The 23,575-nt window shown below is 38.2% G+C and overlaps 2 protein-coding genes across 2 annotated transcripts in view; both read left to right on the top strand.

Moving 5' to 3' along the window:
- The window catches only part of LOC140143035 (uncharacterized), a 131,812-nt gene extending 123,127 nt beyond the window's left edge, over positions 1-8,685 (top strand). The window contains exons 49-54 of the mRNA XM_072165077.1: positions 4,019-4,193; positions 6,523-6,777; positions 7,068-7,241; positions 7,593-7,661; positions 8,153-8,221; positions 8,546-8,685. Coding sequence (XP_072021178.1) covers positions 4,019-4,193; positions 6,523-6,777; positions 7,068-7,241; positions 7,593-7,661; positions 8,153-8,221; positions 8,546-8,685 — 882 coding nt within the window. The remainder of the gene's footprint in view (positions 1-4,018; positions 4,194-6,522; positions 6,778-7,067; positions 7,242-7,592; positions 7,662-8,152; positions 8,222-8,545) is intronic.
- A 1,113-nt stretch (positions 8,686-9,798) lies between these two features.
- Positions 9,799-23,027, top strand: LOC140141794 (uncharacterized). Its single transcript, XM_072163657.1, has 4 exons — positions 9,799-9,897; positions 10,055-10,105; positions 14,166-14,216; positions 22,548-23,027. Exons 1-4 carry the CDS (start codon positions 9,819-9,821, stop codon positions 22,778-22,780), a joined length of 414 nt encoding a protein of 137 aa, XP_072019758.1. The 5' UTR covers positions 9,799-9,818; the 3' UTR covers positions 22,781-23,027.
- Positions 23,028-23,575: the final 548 nt, after the last annotated feature.

Genomic DNA, 23,575 nt, shown 5'->3' with positions numbered 1-23,575 from the left:
TCCATATTTCGCGGTTTGTGGTTCTTTATAATCAATAGGCCTGTGGGCAATCTGGTTGGATATCCAAATTTCACGGTTTGTAGTTCTTTGTAGCCCTGCGGGGCAATCTAGTTGGATACCCCTATTAAGCGGCGGTTGTCGGCGATCTTTTGTGGTTTGTGATTTTAACTGTCCTGTATCGGGAGCTTAATTTATAGTTTAAGCTTGTTGGATATCCATATTTCGTGGAGTGTGATTCTTTGTAGCCCTGCGGGGCAATGTAGTTGGATATCCAACTTTCAAGGTTTGTGGTTCTTTATAGCCCTGTGGGGAAATCTAGTTGGATATCTATATTCAGCGGCAGTTGTTGGCGATCTTTCGCGGTTTGTGATTTTAATTTATAATATAGGTTTTCTCAGTTAATTTAACACATTTTTCGTTATATTTAATATCCCGTTAAGTTTGAATTCGTCCATAAAATTTTGAATTGTCTATTTGTAAACTTAAATTTCGTCTTTGGTCAAATATATTCATATTTTGATCAAACATATTCATACAATGTTCATTTAATTTCGTCCAAATGTATTTAAATTTCGTCCAATGTAGGGGTTATCAACTTAATGTGTAAATATATTTCGTCTTTGATCAAATATTTTCATATTCGGGTCATTTAATTTCGTCTTTAACATAAAGCATGTAGAAGTAGGCCTGCATATTTTCTTTTTCTCTGTCTTTCTCTCTTTCATTCTTTCTGTTTATCTTTCCATTTATATATATTTCATATTTTCTTTATTTTGTTTTCTTTCTTTCGTTATTTTCTTTCTTTTCTTTTCTTTTCTTTTCTTTTCTTTTCTTTTCTTTTCTTTTCTTTTCTTTTCTTTTCTTTTCTTTTCTTTTCTTTTCTGTCTTTGTTTTGTTTTATGTTTTTGTTTTGTTTTTGTTTTGTTTGTTATTGTTTTGTTTTTTGTTTCTTTCATATTTTTACATCATTATATATTTCAAACGTGGTTTTATGGCCCTCTTACTCCCATATTATATATTGTGATAACTGTTATTGAATTGAATTTGATTTAGGCCATTTTTCATTTCAATTCAGTGAAGTGAATCGAAACTTTTTTTTAATTTGAATTCAATTAAATTCTTTTCAATTCATTGTTTTTATTCTTTCATTTCAATTCAATGTATTGAATCGAATGTTCATTAATACGAATGCTGTGAATTGGAATTGAATTCAAATGCTGTGAATTGGAATTGAAATTGGTTAGCAGTAAGTTTTATGCATTGAATTGGAATTGAATCAAAATGATTTAAAGTAGAGAAGAATTGAATTGAAATTGCATCAAAATGATTTTATAAACCGGTAATAAGAAAGTGAATCTGAATTGAATTGAAATTAATTTTCTGAATCGAAATACCACTAGTGAGAACTCAATACCAGTGGTTGAAATCTAAGATGTAATTAATGAAGGCCTACAATGCATTATGGAGGACGAATTGCTTTGATCAAAGCATGAAAATTAATGAACAAAGACGAATTATATTTGTGCAAGTACTGTCCATGCAGCAGGTGAGACGATTTCAATGCGCTCTAGGACGAAATCAAATGAACATTGTATGAATCTTTTTGATCAAAATATGAATTTATTTGACCAAAGACGAAATTTAAGTTTACAAATAGACACTTCCAAATTTTAGGGACGAATTCAAACTTAACGGGATATTAAATATAACGAAAAATGTATTAAATTAACTGAGAAAACCTATATTTATATCAAATATAATTTCAGTCTGAGCTGTGAACAGAGCCACTGATAAATGTGTTTTAAATGATGAAGATGCCATGCCATGATAGTCAGGCATGGTGATAGCATCTGGATGGTGAAAGTAGGCCCTAGGCCTAGGACTAAATGTGAATAAAAAAATCAAACATGTTTGTTTGATGAAAAAAAAAAATATCACAATAGCAATGGATGTTCGAAATGGTGTTATTCTTGATTTACGACAATAAATTGATTAATAAAACATTTAAAAAAAGTGGTGGGAAGTTTCGAACTTGAGCAAAACTTCATGAATGGATTAGAAGTCCATGGCCTTAACCACTTCGCCACGGGGACGTCCCGTTATTACGCTGTGTGAAAGTGGAATATTTATTAATATGAATATATGCTGTGGTCCGGAAAGAATAAAAGAATTGTGAAAAACTTGATTTTTTGGCGAATGGGGTCCAGAATTTGTATGTAGGGTATCCAGGAAAATGTCTGGGTATATTTGAAAGTGAATCTGAAAAATTAGTGCGACAGTGACAGCCATGTATGGCTGTAGCAGTGACGAAAGATTGTGGATATCAGTATGATCAGCTATGATTTGCCACTAATTTTGGCTATGAAATAGCGCGTGAAATAAAGCAAGAATGTTTGTTTATTATCAAACAATCGGATTGACTGTAAGATTGGTGTAACTTTTTAAATAAAGAGTTGTTAAAATATGACACTTTGGACAGTAAATACGATTTAGCATGGTTTTAGATATATTTTGTACCCAGCGAAAAATATCATAGAACAATAGCGTTTTGTTCCGTGTAAATATAGTCTCGCAGCGCATCTGTTTATTCTTCTTTATCAGTCGTTTTTTTTTAAAACTTGCTGGTCATGCTACCGCGTGACTCTAATATTATAGGACTATAACTACTGACTGTACTGAAAATTCAGCAACTCAAAGCAAGTAGTTATTGATTTATTGATCAAATATTGGTTTCCCCTCATTTTTGACTGTAACCCCACAACTGTTGTCTGTGCTGAAATAAAATTTCCAGTGCAGTAGTTGTAGTCCTTTCCCCTATAATACATATCTTACTTGTCCCAATGCGCTATAATTTTAAAGAAAAATGCAAAAATAGGCACAAATTTGGGCAGGGGTGTAGTACCCCATTAATGGAACTGATCATGAATTTGTTGAATTGTATTCTTATTTTTTTTCACCCATAATGTCTCTTATATCTGACATATATGAAGTATATAGGATGATTTGCTTGATTTTTTAAGTAATGACAGGAGTCATATTTTCCAGTTTTAGTCATTTAACTAAAAACCTGCAGACTACTTCTTGATATTAATTCATTGATCTTTAAAAGTAAGAGTTACATTTCCATAGGCCTTGTAGCTAAGACCAATAATATATAACAATGAATGTTTTGGGCCTTTCCCCAAAATCATGCACATATGGCAGAAATGACACCCCTTATATCATGCCTTGCAATCTACTATATAGAGCCCATACCATTTGTCTTGTGTGTTAGCTTTATTTGTATTAATATTTGAGTGCCTACACCTCTGACCTGCCTTAAGCTGATTCTAGGGTAGACAAACTTGATTTATTTTGCTCAATCATCCAATGTTTCCTGGCATGATTTTCTGATATATAATAAACTGCTCTGAAGTAAACTGAGCTGGCAGTCACCGAATACAATCATAATTCTGTAATTTTTACTAGATATGACCAGAACATGATGGTCATACCGTCACAACCCTTAGAAGAATCAAGATTTCAGTTGATTTTGATTTGATTGGAAGATACAGTTTGTATTATAAGCATCCTCAGTGGCGTAGATTTCTTTTTGATATAGGGGATAAGATTTGAAAATTTTCTTGAAGTATAGTGAATCCAACACCTTTAGGCAACAGAATAAGTTTATGGTACAAATGAGACACAAACATTTTTGCCATATTAAAGCTAAAATGGTGAAATACGGTAAAAAGACGGAACAAATTAACACAAATTGCCCAAAAATTGGCACACGCAAAGCACGCAAAAATTGGCACTCTTAAGGCTAAAATGGTCAAATATGAGGGGTCTTGGGATCGAATCCCGACCAAAGCAAACAACTTCTTTGTTCAATTTCTTTCTTAAGTGTTTCCCTTCCAGTCCCCAAAAAGGTTTTTAGGCATTGGGGTTGAGGGAAGATACAAGATCATCAGCTAGAAAATATTCCAAGAACAAGAATCCTGTCAATAATTTTATTGACATATGTTCAAATTTCTAGAATACAGAAGAGTTCAAATGGGTTGATGGTTGGCCATTGCTGTGGACCAATTGGGGACCAAGAGAACCTACTCAGCTACCAGGTGAAGGCTGTGTGACAGTAACCTCCGATGGAGACTGGGATAACACCAATTGTGATATACAACAAGTATCTATGTGCAAATATACTGTGGGTGGTAAGTGATGAAAAGTCTGTAAAATAGTACCACAAGCTGTTAATGATAAATTGTGGTGGAGATGGTGACAGCATTTGCAGCAGGGGGATGCAGCAGCACTGTAATGGTATACAAATATTATATAATATTATCAGTACAATTGTAAGATTAATTTCATGAGGTGAAATATGGACTGTTCCATTCAATGGAACATGTTTCACCAAATGAAAATATCTTTCCAAGAATGAATAAAAACATTCAATATTGGTTTTATATAATTCATAATAAAATTCCCTTTTTTCCACTTAATTTTAAAAATCACCAGGAAAACAAAATCAATTAAAAAAATGAAAGAATATCTAAATTATATTTATTTTATAAGTAACATCCACACCTACAGGGTGTCCCTAAAAAGAGACCCCTCATTGCGCCCTCTTTTTCTCCTATTTCTGAAAGATAATCAAATATATTTTGGTATGTAAAGAAACCTTTATTTGTTAACTTTAATAAACTGAAAGAAATATTTCAATTAGCTCAAAACTTTTGAAGATATGCTCTTTTAAAGAAATGTACCTGTTTTTCACTCTGTCCACAGAGGAGTTTTGGCTACTTCAAAAATTCAAAAAGAGTACACATACCATGCATGAATATCAAGTATTCTTCGGTGATAACTTTATAAATTAACAAACTTTATTTAGGAAATGGGCTTTACCAGTGGGCTTATGGGCTATGGATTGTAAAAGTGTCATTAACTTGTGGGCAAAATTGATGTGGGATGGGATTTCTCATGATATACTTGCAATTAAACTAATTTTTTCTTGGTTATTTATGCCTTTATGTTTCTTACTTTCTTACTTTGTTGTTTCTTGCCTTTTTTATTAACAACATGTCATTTTCTTTTTGGGATAAAAGGTAGCCTGAAAAGGGCTGTTTGGTATGTCCTTGGTTCTTCTGAAGTGAGTTTACTGTGCTGCTTTGCCCTCTACCTGATTAGTTGCCTCCTTGACGAATACAGGTTTCAGCCCTGGTCCTCATTGCATCAATTGCATTGCGTACCCTCCTTGTCCGCCGTATACTTGCAAAGATGTTGGAGGCTAGCTGGTGATCCTCGCTCATAGTGAATGCGTTCCAAAGCCTAATGCTATTATCTATCCATGTCATTAACCATGTGTTTCGTTTTAATCTTTGATGTAGCCAAACCTCATCCATGGACAGAGTGAAAAACGAGTACATTTCTTAAAGAGGGCATATCTTCAAAAAGTGTGAGCGGATCGAAATAATTGTTTTGGTTTATTAAAGCTAACGATTTAAGGTTTCTTTACATACCAAAATACATTTAATCGACTTTTCAGAAATAGGAGAAAAATAGGGCACAATGAGGGTTCTGTTTTTATTGGGACACCGTGTATAATTGGGAAGTTGAGGTGGTCTCCAATGCTTTGCATTTTTAGTGTTGCTATTGTAGCTACGTGTGAGTGCAATGGAAAATGGACTATTTCACTCACACTTTAAAATAGCAAAATATTCAATATTAATTGGCCAATCAGATGACAAGAATCTTTGAACGAGTTACATAAAATTGGATGATCAAGCTAACTATAACAATGATTCAAGCACAGATTCCTGTATGATGGTAGTCCATTGAAATCAGTTTTAGTAATTAGTTTTATTCACACTGTTTTAAACGAAACCTAGGTAAAAGATACAATAACAAAAACAATATCAATGATGATAAATCACAGTTAAGTAGCCTACAGGCAATAACATTGTGTTTCTGACTCTATCCCAGTAAATTAGCCCAGGGGATGGGATCATTTTGTTTCTGGGACTATCCCAGTATATTAGCCTACGGGCTGAGATCATTGTGTTTCTGGGACTATCCCAGTAAATTAGCCCACAGGCTGAGATCATTGTGTTTCTGGGACTATCCCAGTAAATTAGCCCACGGGCTGGGATCATTGTGTTCCTGGGACTATCCCAGTAAATTAGCCTACAGGCCCGGGATCATTGTATTTCTGGGACTACCACAGCACTAGCTAACAGACATTGATCATTTGATAATTTTCGCAGAAATCTAACCCAAAGGCAGTACCACGGTTTTTGAGAGTTTTTGTTCCTTATATTTTGATACTGATAAGTCAGTCTTCCTTTCATTTCATATTTATTCAGCCAATGTTAGCCTCTTTGACTCACTCCCATGGGTCTGCTTCTGATTGGTGACACTGTGTCATATGATTGCAAAGGATTTCAATTATTCTGACATGTTCGTCTTAAACAGCAACACTTGTGTGCGAGTTATACTGTAATGGCATCAACAACATTTAGCATTTTTTCAAACTTCTTCATGCAGCTACAAAGCCGACCACCCCAGCACCTGTTGAAGGATATTGCCCAGAAAGCTGGCAGCCATTTGGTTCCAACTGTTACAAATTTGACGTGAGACATGACAGAGCATCATGGTTTGAGGCTCAGTATGATTGTGAAGCAAGTGGGGCTAACTTAGCTAGTGTACACACCAAAGTAGAGAATGAGTTCATTAGGCAGTATGCTCAGCGAGCCATTGGTGTTACTAGTGTATGGCTGGGATTGGCTCTAAATGATGGTGGTGAGTACAATCAATTCATCCCCAAGCCCCAAACATGAGAAGTGATATGCTTGAGAATAACTCATTAGTCTCTCTCTGTTTTTTTTAATATCAAATGACATATACATGAGTGTCTAGATTCTTACAAGATCAACATTATTCATGTAGTATCAGCATTATCTCAAACATCAAACTGAAATTGATTCATTACACGTTTGAATATGATCAGCTGGTAGATTCCTTCAGTTATGACAGATATACTATATTGTTGAAGACAAACTTATATGACATTTGTATTTATTTCAATGCAGGTGATTTTGAATGGAAGGATGACACAGTAGTAGACTACACCAACTGGGCCAATAATGAGCCAGATGGTGATGACATAGATAATGGTTGTGTAGATATGTATCCAGACCAATATGGTAAATGGGAAGACACAGATTGCCAGGCTAATGCTGCCTATGTCTGTATGGTGCCCAAAGGTAAGAATGAACTATTAAAGGTTCCTAGTAAACTTATGACATAGATAATGGTTGTGTAGATATGTATCCAGACCAATATGGTAAATGGGAAGACACAGATTGCCAGGCTAATGCTGCCTATGTCTGTATGGTGCCCAAAGGTAAGACTGAACTATTAAAGGTTCCTAGTAAACTTATGACATAGATAATGGTTGTGTAGATATGTATCCAGACCAATATGGTAAATGGGAAGACACAGATTGCCAGTCTAATGCTGCCTATGTCTGTATGGTGCCCAAAGGTAAGAATGAACTATTAAAGGGTCCTAGTAAACTAATGACATAGATAATGGTTGTATAGATATGTATCCAGACCAATATGGTAAATGGGAAGACACAGATTGCCAGGCTAATGCTGCCTATGTCTGTATGGTGCCCAAAGGTAAGAATGAACTATTAAAGGGTCCTAGTAAACTAATGACATAGATAATGGTTGTATAGATATGTATCCAGACCAATATGGTAAATGGGAAGACACAGATTGCCAGTCTAATGCTGCCTATGTCTGTATGGTGCCCAAAGGTAAGACTGAACTATTAAAGGGTCCTAGTAAACTAATGACATAGATAATGGTTGTGTAGATATGTATCCAGACCAATATGGTAAATGGGAAGACACAGATTGCCAGGCTAATGCTGCCTATGTGTGTATGGTGCCCAAAGGTAAGACTAAACTATTAAAGGGTCCTAGTAAACTAATGACATAGATAATGGTTGTGTAGATATGTATCCAGACCAATATGGTAAATGGGAAGACACAGATTGCCAGTCTAATGCTGCCTATGTCTGTATGGTGCCCAAAGGTAAGACTGAACTATTAAAGGGTCCTAGTAAACTAATGACATAGATAATGGTTGTTTAGATATGTATCCAGACCAATATGGTAAATGGGAAGACACAGATTGCCAGTCTAATGCTGCCTATGTGTGTATGGTGCCCAAAGGTAAGAATGAACTATTAAAGGTTCCTAGTAAACTAATGACATAGATAATGGTTGTGTAGATATGTATCCAGACCAATATGGTAAATGGGAAGACACAGATTGCCAGTCTAATGCTGCCTATGTGTGTATGGTGCCCAAAGGTAAGAATCAACTATTAAAGGTTCCTAGTAAACTTATGACATAGATAATGGTTGTGTAGATATGTATCCAGACCAATATGGTAAATGGGAAGACACAGATTGCCAGTCTAATGCTGCCTATGTCTGTATGGTGCCCAAAGGTAAGAATGAACTATTAAAGGTTCCTAGTAAACTTATGACATAGATAATGGTTGTGTAGATATGTATCCAGACCAATATGGTAAATGGGAAGACACAGATTGCCAGGCTAATGCTGCCTATGTGTGTATGGTGCCCAAAGGTAAGAATCAACTATTAAAGGTTCCTAGTAAACTTATGACATAGATAATGGTTGTGTAGATATGTATCCAGACCAATATGGTAAATGGGAAGACACAGATTGCCAGTCTAATGCTGCCTATGTCTGTATGGTGCCCAAAGGTAAGAATGAACTATTAAAGGTTCCTAGTAAACTTATGACATAGATAATGGTTGTGTAGATATGTATCCAGACCAATATGGTAAATGAGAAGACACAGATTGCCAGTCTAATGCTGCCTATGTCTGTATGGTGCCCAAAGGTAAGAATGAACTATTAAAGGTTCCTAGTAAACTAATGACATAGATAATGGTTGTGTAGATATGTATCCAAACCAATATGGTAAATGGGAAGACACAGATTGCTAGTCTAATGCTGCCTATGTCTGTATGGTGCCCAAAGGTAAGAATGAACTATTAAGGGATCCTAGTAAACTAATGACATAGATAATGGTTGTGTAGATATGTATCCAGACCAATATGGTAAATGGGAAAAGACAGATTGCCAGTCTAATGCTGCCTATGTCTGTATGGTGCCCAAAGGTAAGAATGAACTATTAAGGGATCCTAGTAAACTAATGACATAGATAATGGTTATGTAGATGTATCCAGACCAATATGGTAAATGGGAAAAGACAGATTGCCAGTCTAATGCTGCCTATATGTGTATGGTGCCCAAAGGTAAGAATGAACTATTAAAGATTCCTAGTAAACTAATGACATAGATAATGGTTGTGTAGATATGTATCCAGACCAATATGGTAAATGAGAAGACACAGATTGCCAGTCTAATGCTGCCTATGTCTGTATGGTGCCCAAAGGTAAGAATGAACTATTAAGGGATCCTAGTAAACTAATGACATAGATAATGGTTATGTAGATGTATCCAGACCAATATGGTAAATGGGAAAAGACAGATTGCCAGTCTAATGCTGCCTATATGTGTATGGTGCCCAAAGGTAAGAATGAACTATTAAAGATTCCTAGTAAACTAATGACATAGATAATGGTTGTGTAGATATGTATCCAAACCAATATGGTAAATGGGAAGACACAGATTGCCAGTCTAATGCTGCCTATATGTGTATGGTGCCCAAAGGTAAGAATGAACTATTAAAGGTTCCTAGTAAACTAATGACATAGATAATGGTTGTGTAGATATGTATCCATACCAATATGGTAAATGGGAAGACACAGATTGCCAGTCTAATGCTGCCTATGTCTGTATGGTGCCCAAAGGTAAGAATGAACTATTAAAGGTTCCTAGTAAACTTATGACATAGATAATGGTTGTGTAGATATGTATCCAAACCAATATGGTAAATGGGAAGACACACATTGCCAGTCCTGCACATGGTGTGTTATTTCAACATGATACCTATCTATTTCTTTACAGTACCTGGTATTGCAACTACTGGAGGCCAAAAACCTACTCTTCCATCAGGTGGTAAGCTACATCTTCATGTCTTATACCTGTTAACACTAACACCTTCCTTGTCAGACTCATGCATTTGGGATGGTCCATTTAAAATCATACAGTGGTGTTAGTTTTAAGTGGAGTCACCTATTAGGTATTAAACCTCTTTTGAAACTCACACTCCCTGTGTGGAAGATTAAGGTCATATCTTCCATAGTAGGTGTATGGATTTCAGCTGGAATATCCCATTTCAATTTCACCTCTCATGCAAAGCACCACTCACAATGTTTGATATGTGAATATCCATTGGCATCAAAGAAGTCCCCAATAAGACCCATAGTCAAGGTGTTTATGAAAATCAGGATTAGGCACCAGAAACAAATTTGTTTGATCTTTGGATCAACCGTCGATGCTGCATTGATGCTTGTTTATATATTGGTCAATATCAGTACAGGCAAAAATTACTGTGTTACCACAATTAAAAATAGTAAATTAATTGATTTCATCAATAATTAGGATCAACCGAGCATTGATGATCAATCAAAAGATCGAACTAAATTTGTTGCTATTGCATTAGTATGCTTAACTTGAATGGTGGGAAATGCTTTGGTAGTCGTACCTTCCTCCCTCCCCTGGATCTCCACTAATGTCTGTTAAGTCTAGAAGGGCATCACACATGTTGAAGAAATGCTGGAGAATGTAATCATTTATAATAGCATAGTTTTATTTAGTGCTTTACATAAAAAAGATCACAGAGGGCTGTGCATCTTAAAATACAATTTAAACATACATACATAAAACACATAATAGAGCATACCAGTGGCAAGGTAAAACAGCCAACCCAGTAAAAACTGACATGGGAGGTGGAAAACAGCCAACCCAGTAAACACTGACATGGGAGGTGGAAAACAGCCAACCCAGTAAAAACTGACATGGGAGGTGGAAAACAGCCAACCCAGTAAACACTGACATGGGAGGTGGAAAACAGCCAACCCAGTAAAAACTGACATGGGAGGTGGAAAACAGCCAACCCAGTAAACACTGACATGGGAGGTGGAAAACAGCCAACCCAGTAAAAACTGACATGGGAGGTGGAAAACAGCCAACCCAGTAAAAACTAACATGGGAGGTGGAAAACAGCCAACCCAGTAAACACTGACATGGGAGGTGGAAAACAGCCAACCCAGTAAACACTAACATGGGAGGTGGAAAACAGCCAACCCAGTAAACACTGACATGGGAGGTGGGAAACAGCCAACCCAGTAAAAACTGACATGGGAGGTGGAAAACAGCCAACCCAGTAAAAACTAACATGGGAGGTGGAAAACAGCCAACCCAGTAAACACTGACATGGGAGGTGGAAAACAGCCAACCCAGTAAACACTGACATGGGAGGTGGAAAACAGCCAACCCAGTAAAAACTGACATGGGAGGTGGAAAACAGCCAACCCAGTAAACACTGACATGGGGAGGTGGAAAACGGCCAACCCAGTAAAAACTGACATGGGAGGTGGAAAACAGCCAACCCAGTGAAAACTAACATGGGAGGTGGAAAACAGCCAACCCAGTAAACACTAACATGGGAGGTGGAAAACAGCCAACCCAGTAAACACTGACATGGGAGGTGGAAAACAGCCAACCCCCAGTAAAAACTGACATGGGAGGTGGAAACCAGCCAACCCAGTAAAAACTAAAATGGGAGGTGGAAAACAGCCAACCCAGTAAACACTGACATGGGAGGTGGAAAACAGCCAACCCAGTAAACACTGACATGGGAGGTGGAAAACAGCCAACCCAGTAAACACTGACATGGGAGGTGGAAAACGGCCAACCCAGTAAAAACTAACATGGGAGGTGGAAAACAGCCAACCCAGTAAACACTGACATGGGAGGTGGAAAACAGCCAACCCAGTAAACACTGACATGGGAGGTGGAAAACAGCCAACCCAGTAAAAACTAACATGGGAGGTGGAAAACAGCCAACCCAGTAAACACTGACATGGGAGGTGGAAAACGGCCAACCCAGTAAAAACTAACATGGGAGGTGGAAAACAGCCAACCCAGTAAACACTGACATGGGAGGTGGAAAACAGCCAACCCAGTAAACACTGACATGGGAGGTGGAAAACAGCCAACCCAGTAAACACTGACATGGGAGGTGGAAAACAGCCAACCCAGCAAAAACTAACATGGGAGGTGGAAAACGGCCAACCCAGTAAAAACTGACATGAGAGGTGGAAAACAGCCAACCCAGTAAACACTGACATGGGAGGTGGAAAACAGCCAACCCAGTAAACACTGACATGGGAGGTGGAAAACAGCCAACCCAGTAAAAACTAACATGGGAGGTGGAAAACAGCCAACCCAGTAAACACTGACATGGGAGGTGGAAAACAGCCAACCCAGTAAACACTGACATGGGAGGTGGAAAACAGCCAACCCAGTAAACACTGACATGGGAGGTGCAAAACAGCCAACCCAGTAAAAACTAACATGGGAGGTGGAAAACAGCCAACCCAGTAAAAACTGACATGGGAGGTGGAAAACAGCCAACCCAGTAAACACTGACATGGGAGGTGGAAAACAGCCAACCCAGTAAACACTGACATGGGAGGTGGAAAACAGCCAACCCAGTAAAAACTAACATGGGAGGTGGAAAACAGCCAACCCAGTAAACACTGACATGGGAGGTGGAAAACAGCCAACCCAGTAAACACTGACATGGGAGGTGGAAAACGGCCAACCCAGTAAACACTGACATGGGAGGTGGAAAACAGCCAACCCAGTAAAAACTAACATGGGAGGTGGAAAACAGCCAACCCAGTAAACACTGACATGGGAGGTGGAAAACAGCCAACCCAGTAAACACTGACATGGGAGGTGGAAAACAGCCAACCCAGTAAACACTGACATGGGAGGTGGAAAACGGCCAACCCAGTAAGAACTAACATGGGAGGTGGAAAACAGCCAACCCAGTAAACACTGACATGGGAGGTGGAAAACAGCCAACCAAGTAAAAACTGCCAGGGGGGGTGGAAAACAGCCAACCAGTAAACACTGACATGGGAGGTGGAAAACAGCCAACCCAGTAAAAACTAACATGGGAGGTGGAAAACGGCCAACCCAGTAAAAACTGACATGGGAGGTGGAAAACAGCCAACCCAGTAAACACTGACATGGGAGGTGGAAAATGGCCAACCCAGTAAACACTGACATGGGAGGTGGAAAACAGCCAACCCAGTAAAAACTAACATGGGAGGTGGAAAACAGCCAACCCAGTAAACACTGACATGGGAGGTGGAAAACAGCCAACCCAGTAAACACTGACATGGGAGGTGGAAAACAGCCAACCCAGTAAACACTGACATGGGAGGTGGAAAACAGCCAACCCAGTAAACACTGACATGGGAGGTGGAAAACAGCCAACCCAGTAAAAACTAACATGGGAGGTGGAAAACGGCCAACCCAGTAAAAACTGACATGGGAGGTGGAAAACAGCCAACCCAGTAAACACTGACATGGGAGGTGGAAAACAGCCAACCCAGTAAACACTGACATGGGAGGTGGAAAACAGCCAACCCAGTAAACACTGACATGGGAGGTGGAAAACAGCCAACCCAGTAAAAACTAACATGGGAGGTGGAAAACAGCCAACCCAGTAAACACTGACATGGGAGGTGGAAAAACCGCACCTAAATAAGTATACATTTGTAGTGTTCTAACCACCATCTCCCACAATTTTAAACATGTCTGCACAGGACCAACAAGATAATGAACTTAATCTTTTTTGGGATATTGCATGAATTAATGGGTCAGTTATTTGTTAAGGGAAAAGTTAAAATTGTATTTTTTTTAAAGAAAAATGATAATATTATACAGATTTAATAAAACAAATTGAAAAGTGATGTTTTATTTGAATGAGGTTATTGACTTTGCATCAGTTATGTTTCTGTTACTGTAAAAAATCTAAACATTTTGCTTAGATCAAGGATGGTTCCAAAAGCAAAATGTTTAGATTTTTCACAATACCATCAAAACAACTGTTGTGTAGTCGTTATCCTCCAAACATTGTTTGTTTTTTGTTTTTCAGCAACTACTCGTAGAACATTTTCTACTCCATCAAACCCAGAACCAAACACAGGTATGTTGAACACACAAAAGGAAATGCTTACAATAGACATTGATAGAGGAATTTGCCATAAGGCTAGATTGCACTTTTGCGGTTTCAAACACAAATATTACTACCATAACATCTATACCATCTGTTTTGGTTCATTTTCTGTATTAAACAATACCAACCTATTTTTATTCATATTGTCCATCCAAGTGGGTCTAGTGTGATGTGTGATATCAAAATTAGGGCCTGCGTTTCCGGATTTTATCTTTTGCCCAATTTCTGGAATTTCAGAAATTTCTGTAACATTTATTAGACTTGTAACAACTAGACTCAGGGTTTTTATCATGCTGGTAGACATCAACACATGGTCAGCTGCTAGTAGTGGTACCAGTGTTTTTATCATGCTGGTAGACATCAACACATGGTCAGCTGTCAGTAGTGGTACCAGGGTTTTTATCATGCTGGTAGACATCAACACATGGTCATCTGCGAGTAGTGGTACCAGCCCTTACCAAAGTGAACAGCTAATTAAGCCTTCACTAGGCTGTTACTCAGCAGTTGTAAGTTTGAATAGCCAGTAGCTTAGCTGCTACATGCTTGGAACAGCTATATAATTTAGCCTTCACATTTTTGAACAGCTAGTTAGCTATAGCTGTTCGATTTTTATGCCTCCACCGCGAGGCATACTGTTTTTGCAATGTCCGTGCTTCCTTCCGTACTTCCGTCCGGATGCTGTATCTCGGGCATGGATGATGGGCGGATTGACTTCAGATTTTCAGGATAGGTGGGTCATGGTCAGAAACCCTGGATACTTTTTTGGGGGGTGGGGGTGGGGTTGCATGTCATATACTGAGGTCAAAGGTCATTTGAGGTCAACTTGTAAATTTGGTCTCATATGAACAGTTCAAATCCTATGGGCATGACACTTGGTGGGTATAGTCAACATTTGGAGCCAAATTTTTGGAAGGTTATTTTGGGGTCATCTGGGGTCACCCAGGGGTCATTTGAGGTCAAATTAGTAAAAACTGTCGTATGGGCATGACACTTGTTGGGTATAGTCAACATTTGGAGCCAATTTTTGGAAGGTTATTTTGGGGTCACCCAGGGGTCATCTGAGGTCAAATTAGTAAAAACTGTTGTATGGGCATGAAACTTGGTGGGTACCATCAACATTGAGGGCTGAATTTTTGGAAGGTCATTTTGGGTCAGCTGGGGTCATCTGAGGTCAAATTAGTACAAACTATCATATGGGCAGGAAACTTGGTGGGTACAGTCAACATTTTGAGCCAAATTTTTGGAAGGTCATTTTTGGGTCATCTGGGGTTACCTAGAGGTCATCTGAGGTCAAATTAGTAAAAACTGTCGTATGGGCATGAAACTTGGTGGATACAGTCAACATTTAGATTCAAATTTTTGGAAGTGGTCATCTGAGGTCAAATTAGTGAAACTTTCATATGGGCATGAAACTTGGAAAGTTGCAACTTTTCTAAATGTCTATGGAATTCCCTATACACTATTTCAACCTCATTTATGTGACTCTTATTTTTGCCCATATTTTTTATGTTTGTTTGTTTACCACTTAGTTGACTTTTAGCGTTATAAGATTTGTACACATTTAAATCGCCCCATGGTGGAGGCATCCCATTCGACGCCTTGTGTCGAAAACACCCACCGAGAACCGCAAATGCTGAGAACCGCGAAAGCCGAGAACCGCTCTAGTTGAACTTGGCTCATAGCTGTTAGCCAGTTATAGCCTTCACTAGCCTTCACTTCATCAGTGGTTGACCCAAGGGTCAACTAGGTGCATGGTGGGAATATATTTCTAACTGCAATTTTGAAGTTGTGTGGATGAATGCAGATGGAGTCTAATCCTTTGGATATATGTTTCCAGCTTTATTTATAGGCATTGTTTTTCACTTTTTACATTTGGGATGCATGTTATGTGGACAATATCATATGTAATGCATGCATATCTAGTTATCTTGTGTGCAATGATATATGCAGCATCATGGATAATGTAAGTATAGTTAAGCTTAAATTTTGCAGGCTTACATGCTAAGTGAATAGGCTATAATCATCGAACAGCTAGTGAAGGCCATTATTGAATAGCTAGTGAAGGCTATTACTGAACAGCTAGTGAAGGCTATTACTGAACAGCTAGTGAAGGCTATTACTGAACAGCTAGTGAAGGCTATTACTGAACAGCTAGTGAAGGCTATTACTGAACAGCTAGTGAAGGATATTTCTGAACAGCTAGTGAAGGCTGTCACTAGCTGTACCTAATTTACATCGTCGGGTGCATTACATAGTGACGTATGTTGATTTTTGTCATTTTTATGAAAATTGGCCAATGTATTTTAAATAGTGAGTAGTATAGTATTACCAAGATTTGGTGCTCAAGTTTGCATAATTAATTAGTTAATTAATTATGCAAATGACGGATGTTGATATATTACATTACCCGACGTTTTACATAGTGGCGTATCTAAACATCCGTCACTATGTAAAACGCTGTTTACTCGGGAAAAACAACTAAATTGTATGGCGTATCTGTCACATCCGTCACTATGTAAAAACATTATTTTTCAATTTGAACGTACGTAATTCAATATTGTTCATTGAAACCTACATGATTTCTTGACGGATGTTGATAACTGGGTATAAACCAAAAACGTTTACGTAGAGCAGATATTCAATGGATCATTATTTTAGTAAAATATCACTTTTAATAAATTTTTAATGGTTCGAGTTGATTCGGCAAATATTTAGAGACATTATTTCAAAGCTTTACAATATAAAAGGGATGATTAAGTAATAAAAAATGAAAATATGATCCTTTTTAATGAGTAGGTTATTGAAACATGATCAAAATATGTTCAGAGGCGTTTAGAGGCGGCTCCAAATTGACAGATAATACAGTGTAAATTAGTAAAAACTGAATACAATCATTGGCGTTATTGTAAAAAGAAGTTACAGCTTGTGTGATTAGCTATATCATGAGAGTGAGAACTAGTAAGATCAGGAGTAAATACTCAAATACAATATGCCATGTATGTCGTGGGCACTCGTGACGAGTCGGTTTTATCATGAAAAAAGTGTTTAATAATAAGCGTAAAGAACCGACGGATGCTTCGAAGTCCTTCCTTGATCCGACTTTTATGCGCAAGACATAGTGACGGATGTGTGACGGATATCCATAGATCAACACGAGAGACCAGATTAGCGTGCGCGATATTGGCGCAAGACATAGTGACGGATGTGTGACGGATGTTAGGGTGCAACGTTTTCACGTTTTTACATACTGACGTATAACTTTGTAATCATTTTACTGATTTAATAGCGAATAATTCTTCATGTGATAGATGTTTCAAGATACTTTAGATACTAGTTTTTAAAAATACAGCAACTTTTGGAGGATTTTACTTGTTAGTGTTCTGCTATGGTTGATCACAAATCGGCGTACTCTTTGATCGCGTCTAACTCAAAAACTTTTTTCTGGCGAAGTTTAACATCCGTCACTATGTAATACACCCGACGACATAATTCATCATTTTGCAGGCTTAGTACATGCTAAGTGACGGCTATAATCATTGAATAGCTAGAGAAGGCTATTATTGAACAACTAGTGAAAGCTATTATTGAATAGCTAGTGAAGGCTATTACTGATCAGCTAGTGAAGGCTATTATTGAACAGCTAGTGAAGGCTATTATTGAACAGCTATTGAAAGTTGTCACTAGCTGTACCTAATTTACATAATTCATCATTTTGAAGGCTTAGTACATGCTAAATAACAGCTACTATCTGAAGGTTAAATTACCTGTTTAGTGAAGGCTTTCAAACAGCTAATTGAATGCCTTCATTTATGGTAAGGGAGGGTTTTTATCATGCTGGTAGACATCAACACATGGTCAGCTGTCAGAAGTGGTACCAGGGTTTTTATCATGCTGTTACGAGTCGTACTTGACTCAAGGCCAAATTCATCTCTTACCCAAATTCACACGAATGCGAAACACAAATACACTGATTGATTTAGCGAACAAAATCTAAGTCTTTAATTGAAAGTAAGATATGATTGGTACAATATATGACAATAAATGCATATACAAAAATAATCACACAATCACAATTAACCAGCAGTCTTCTTGTAGGTGATCATGGAGTTCTTGCAATGTTCTAGATTCCTGATGTAAATCACTTGTCCTGTGAAAATCAGCAAAGTCCTTTGTACACTTGCATATCCTTGCGTATAAAATCCTCACACAAAAATGGTGCTGCTTTCTCCAAACATTTATCTCCTTGTGCTGCTTTCTCCAAACTTAACTCCTTGCGCTGCTTTCTCCAAACTTAACTCCTTGCGCTGCTTTCTCAAAAATTGTGCTATTTCCACCTTTCACACAATATCTTCAGGAAGCAGAACTGCGATGCAGTTGTCCCCACTTATATTGTCAGATGTGTTGTATCAAAAACCATAGATCATCATATTTAGATAATCTATTCATAAACCAGACTTCAGCAAGTCGACAGAAGAATATATATTCCTTTCTTGGACGAAGTACATTCTTTGACGTATTGTAGATCTTCTCCGACAACACTGGCAGGCAGAAGTACATTGACTACGTAAAATATTTCTGGTTTGCAATTTCCTTTCTTTGAAGGAATTGTACTTTAAGCACATTAGCTAGCTAGTCCAGATCAACACTATAAACTGTGAAGAATTATATTTACATTTTCTTATATACCAAGCTCTGGGAACTCCAAAATATTAATAGCCAAGTGCTTTTTTCACAAGACATGGAAAATCCCAAGTCTTAATTATAACATTAACAAAAAAAAGTGGGTAATGGTGAATCCAACGGACGAGGACACAAAACACATCAAGGATCAATAAATGATACAAGAGGATACCTTGAATATGAACAACAGAAAAGAAAACAAGCAAGGTACACCAACTTGATGTGGGAAACAAGTACAGACTAGACAATATGCAGGGGGGGGCAAAACCAGCAAATGTAGGCATAGGAAGTAGGCAAAGTTCGATAGCCAAAAATTACCAGTTCAAGGCTCACAAAAGTGCTAAACCTGCAAAAACAACAAGCAGACAAACAAAACCAGACAAAAAACAACCGACGTTTCGAGCAGATAAACTGCTCTTCTTCAGGGACAGACAACAAAATATAAAAGCAAACAACGGAAACTACATGCTGTAGTTTAAAACAAATTCAAGTCAAAAACTGAAGGCAAGTTCAAATAGAACTCAGTAGCAAACAAGATAAGCTCAGAGCAAAATAAGCATGTCTTACTTCAATGAAGCACAGTTTACTACAGAGTTCTATTTGTTTGCTACTGAGTTCTATTTGAACTTGCCTTCAGTTTTTGACTTGAATTTGTTTTTAAACTACAGCATGTAGTTTCCGTTGTTTGCTTTTATATTTTGTTGTCTGTCCCTGAAGAAGAGCAGTTTATCTGCTCGAAACAACGGTTGTTTTTTGTCTGTTTGTCTGCTCCAGGTTACTTTATCTCCTTGTTGTTTTTGCAGGTTTAGCACTTTTAACCTTGGAACTGGTAATTTTTGGCTATCGAACTTTGCCTACTTCCTATGCCTACATTTGCTGGTTTTGCCCCCCCCCCTGCATATTGTCTAGTCTGTACTTGTTTCCCCACATCAAGTTTGTGTACCTTGCTTGTTTTCTTTTCTATAACATTAACCTTTCACATGACATCACTTCCTGAGGAGAATCCCTTGACATCACTTCCTGAGGGGAATCCCCATCCCTTGACATCACTTCTTGAGGGGAATCCCATATATGATGTAAAACATTACTTTACAATCTCAGGGGAATTCACATATGATCCAAAATTAGAAATGATTCAATTTGTTTTTTGATCAAGTTGTTGCAAGAAAGGAGAATCCCTAAAATGTCTCATGAAATAGATTTTAATGGTAAACAAAGATAAATCATCAAATTAAATTACTCAGGGCACATCACAATGCTGGTAGACATCAACACATGGTCAGCTGTCAGTAGTGGTAGCAGGGTTTTTTATCATGCTGGTAGACATCAACACATGGTCAGCTGTCAGTAGTGGTACCAGGGTTTTATCATGCTGGTAGACATCAACACATGGTCATCTGTCAGTAGTGGTACCAGGGTTTTATCATGCTGGTAGACATCAACACATGGTCAGCTGTCAGTAGCAGGGTTTTTTATCATGCTGGTATTCATCAACAAATGGTCAGCTGTCAGTAGTTGTACCAGGGTTTTATGATGCTGGTAGACATCAACAAATGGTCATCTGTCAGTAGTGTTACCAGGGTTTTATCATGCTGGTAGACATCAACACATGGTCAGCTGTCAGTAGTGGTAGCAAGGTTTTTTTATCATGCTGGTAGACATCAACACATGGTCAGCTGTCAGTAGTGGTAGCAGGGTTTTTATCATGCTGGTAGACATCAACACATGGTCAGCTGTCAGTAGTGGTACCATGGTTTTATCATGCTGGTAGACATCAACAAATGGTCATCTGTCAGTAGTGGTACCAGGGTTTTACCATGCTGGTAGACATCAACACATGGTCAGCTGTCAGTAGTGGTAGCAAGGTTTTTTATCATGCTGGTAGACATCAATACATGGTCAGCTGTCAGTAGTGGTAGCAGGTTTTTTATCATGCTGGTAGACATCAACACATGGTCAGCTGTCAGTAGTGGTAGCAAGGTTTTTTATCATGCTGGTAGACATCAACACATGGTCAGCTGTCAGTAGTGGTACCAGGGTTTTTTTATCATGCTGGTAGACATCAACACATGGTCAGCTGTCAGTAGTGGTACCAGGGTTTTATCATGCTGGTAGACATCAACACATGGTCAGCTGTCAGTAGTGGTAGCAAGGTTTTTTATCATGCTGGTAGACATCAACAAATGGTCAGCTGTCAGCAGTGGTACCAGGGTTTTTATCATGCTGGTAGACATCAACACATGGTCAGCTGTCAGTAGTGGTACCAGGGTTTTATCATGCTGGTAGACATCAACACATGGTCAGCTGTCAGTAGTGGTAGCAAGGTTTTTTATCATGCTGGTAGACATCAACACATGGTCAGCTGTCAGTAGTGGTACCAGGGTTTTATCATGCTGGTAGACATCAACACATGGTCAGCTGCTAGTAGTGGTACCAGTGTTTTTATGCTGGTAGACATCAACACATGGTCAGCTGTCAGTAGTGGTACCAGGGTTTTTATCATGCTGGTAGACATCAACACATGGTCAGCTGTCAGTAGTGGTAGCAAGGTTTTTTATCATGCTGGTAGACATCAACACATGGTCATCTGCGAGTAGTGGTACCAGCCCTTACCAAAGTGAACAGCTAATTAAGCCTTCACTAGGCTGTTACTCTGCCACTAAAAAAATAAATGTGATGTCATAGTATTGGGTCACTGTGGTCTTAACTCTTAAACATCCAGTTCCCCACCATCATCCAACCAGCTTCAGCAGACAGGACCACCAACCTAAGTTCAAGCTACCAGAAGCAACAATAGACAGCTATCAGTTCTCCTTCTATCCACGCACCGTGAGACTCTGGAACCAACTCCTGCAGTATTTGCTCCTTCACTACCAGCCTTCCAGGAAGTCAGCCTGCTGGCCATCCAGCAGATGAGCCGATGAGGCTTCCTGTTGGTTCCAAACTGCTGTAGTTCACCAATCCTTGTATATACTAGTGCACCCTCAGTTCATCACCAGTCTTGGTTTCGTCATTTTGTTGCAGTCTTCACCTTATCTTCACCCTTGTTTCTGCACCCTTGCCTGTAACTTCACCTCTGCACCAAGTCCCAGTGTAATAGTTGTTGCTGCATAGGGATAGCACCTTTGAAGATTGAAAGAAGGGTGTCTCTGCTCTCGGGGTTATATAAACAACAGACCTATGATTTACACATAACCGTGGCATCCCTGGTGATGCCTGATGAGCCTATATTATAATTAACCTTGAAAAGACCGGTGAAAGAATGACAAATCGCTCGGCAAATTGTCACTTTCACTCGAATATATACATTACCTGGCAAATAGAAAAAATGCTATTATACTACTAACTGGTTATTAGACCATTAATTTATGATTATTGGACCTAACCGTTTTTAGACCAAATGGTTCTTATACTATATGGTTATACTGGTCATTGGACCAAACAATATCAGACTAAATGAATATTAGATTATATGATTATTAGACTGAGTGATAATTAGCCATTCTGGTAATAGAACAATTTCAATAAAGACTAAGTGGGAATTAAACCAAATGGTATTAGACCAAATGGCAATAGACTGTTTGGTAGATCTCTAACTGTTGTTATCTTTCATTGTTACAGGTAGTGGTCTATCATCTGGAGCCATTGTAGGAATTGTCTTAGCCATCCTAGTTCTTATCGCTATTGTTGGACTTGTTGTTTTCTTTGATCATCGTAAAAATAAATATCCTCCTGAAGACGAAGAAGAACTAGCCAAGTCTGGATTTGAGAATATTTTATATAATCCTAGCAGTGGAGGTGTTACTATGGAAACCACCAAGACGGTAGCAGAAGATGATACTGCTGAAGCATGAGAAGGAATAATTTGCAGAAGATTTCATACTTGTCATTATATTCCATAATTTTACTCCGCAAAAAGAAAAAAACTACAATTAATTGCATTAGACGTATACACGACCTTAGCTATAGCAATTAAGTATAGCCAATTCACTATCTAGCCCGTAAGACATGATAAATACCCAGTAGTTGAAAGTTATGACACCAACTGTAATCACTATGAAATAAAAATCACTGAAAAAGCACCGAAATCTGAAATAAACACTGTAACAATACAAATATCACCAACCTTTGAGTTTTTATTTCAAAATATTTTACTACCTAATTTATGAAATATTAATCAGTCATTTTGTTTAATAAAGACCAATTGAAACCATTCATGTGCCATTTTCTCTTATTACTGTAATTATTGCTTTAAATATAGGCCTAAAGTGTGCAGGTGTACAAAGTATGCAGGGGGGTCTGACAAGTCAAAATGTTTCAAAATGAATGTCCATTTGAAGCCATATTTTACCTTTTAGTTCATCATTTATACACTATATGCCCATATTGCTCTAAACTTTTTACCCCACATCTTAAATTGTACATAAACACAATGACTCATTATTGTGAATGACTTTCAGAATGCACATCAGTAAAAACAAATCTCCTATACACCTTGAAATCAGTGTTTCGAAAAGTGAGAAAGTCAGGGGCGTACATGTAGCAAGCGTGTGGACAGGGTGGACAAAGTCCATGGGCCCGAGAGTTCAGGGGCCTGAGCAAAGGCAAAAATGACATAAGTGCTGATAAAGGAGGCGTTAAAGGGCCCG

This window comes from Amphiura filiformis, chromosome 20 (assembly GCF_039555335.1).
Source record: "Amphiura filiformis chromosome 20, Afil_fr2py, whole genome shotgun sequence".
Lineage (NCBI taxonomy): Eukaryota > Metazoa > Echinodermata > Ophiuroidea > Amphilepidida > Amphiuridae > Amphiura > Amphiura filiformis.
The sequence above is the reverse complement of the archived record's forward strand: the minus strand, read 5'-3'. Positions and strand labels throughout refer to the sequence as shown.

Excerpts from the sequence above, each read along its gene's own strand:
- LOC140141794 (XM_072163657.1), top strand. The coding sequence starts at position 9,819 with ATGTATCCATACCAATATGGTAAATGGGAAGACACAGATTGCCAGTCT. Across the intron at positions 10,106-14,165 it reads ACCTACTCTTCCATCAGGTG|CAACTACTCGTAGAACATTT; the intron begins GTAAGCTACATC and ends TTTGTTTTTCAG. Across the intron at positions 14,217-22,547 it reads AAACCCAGAACCAAACACAG|GTAGTGGTCTATCATCTGGA; the intron begins GTATGTTGAACA and ends TCATTGTTACAG.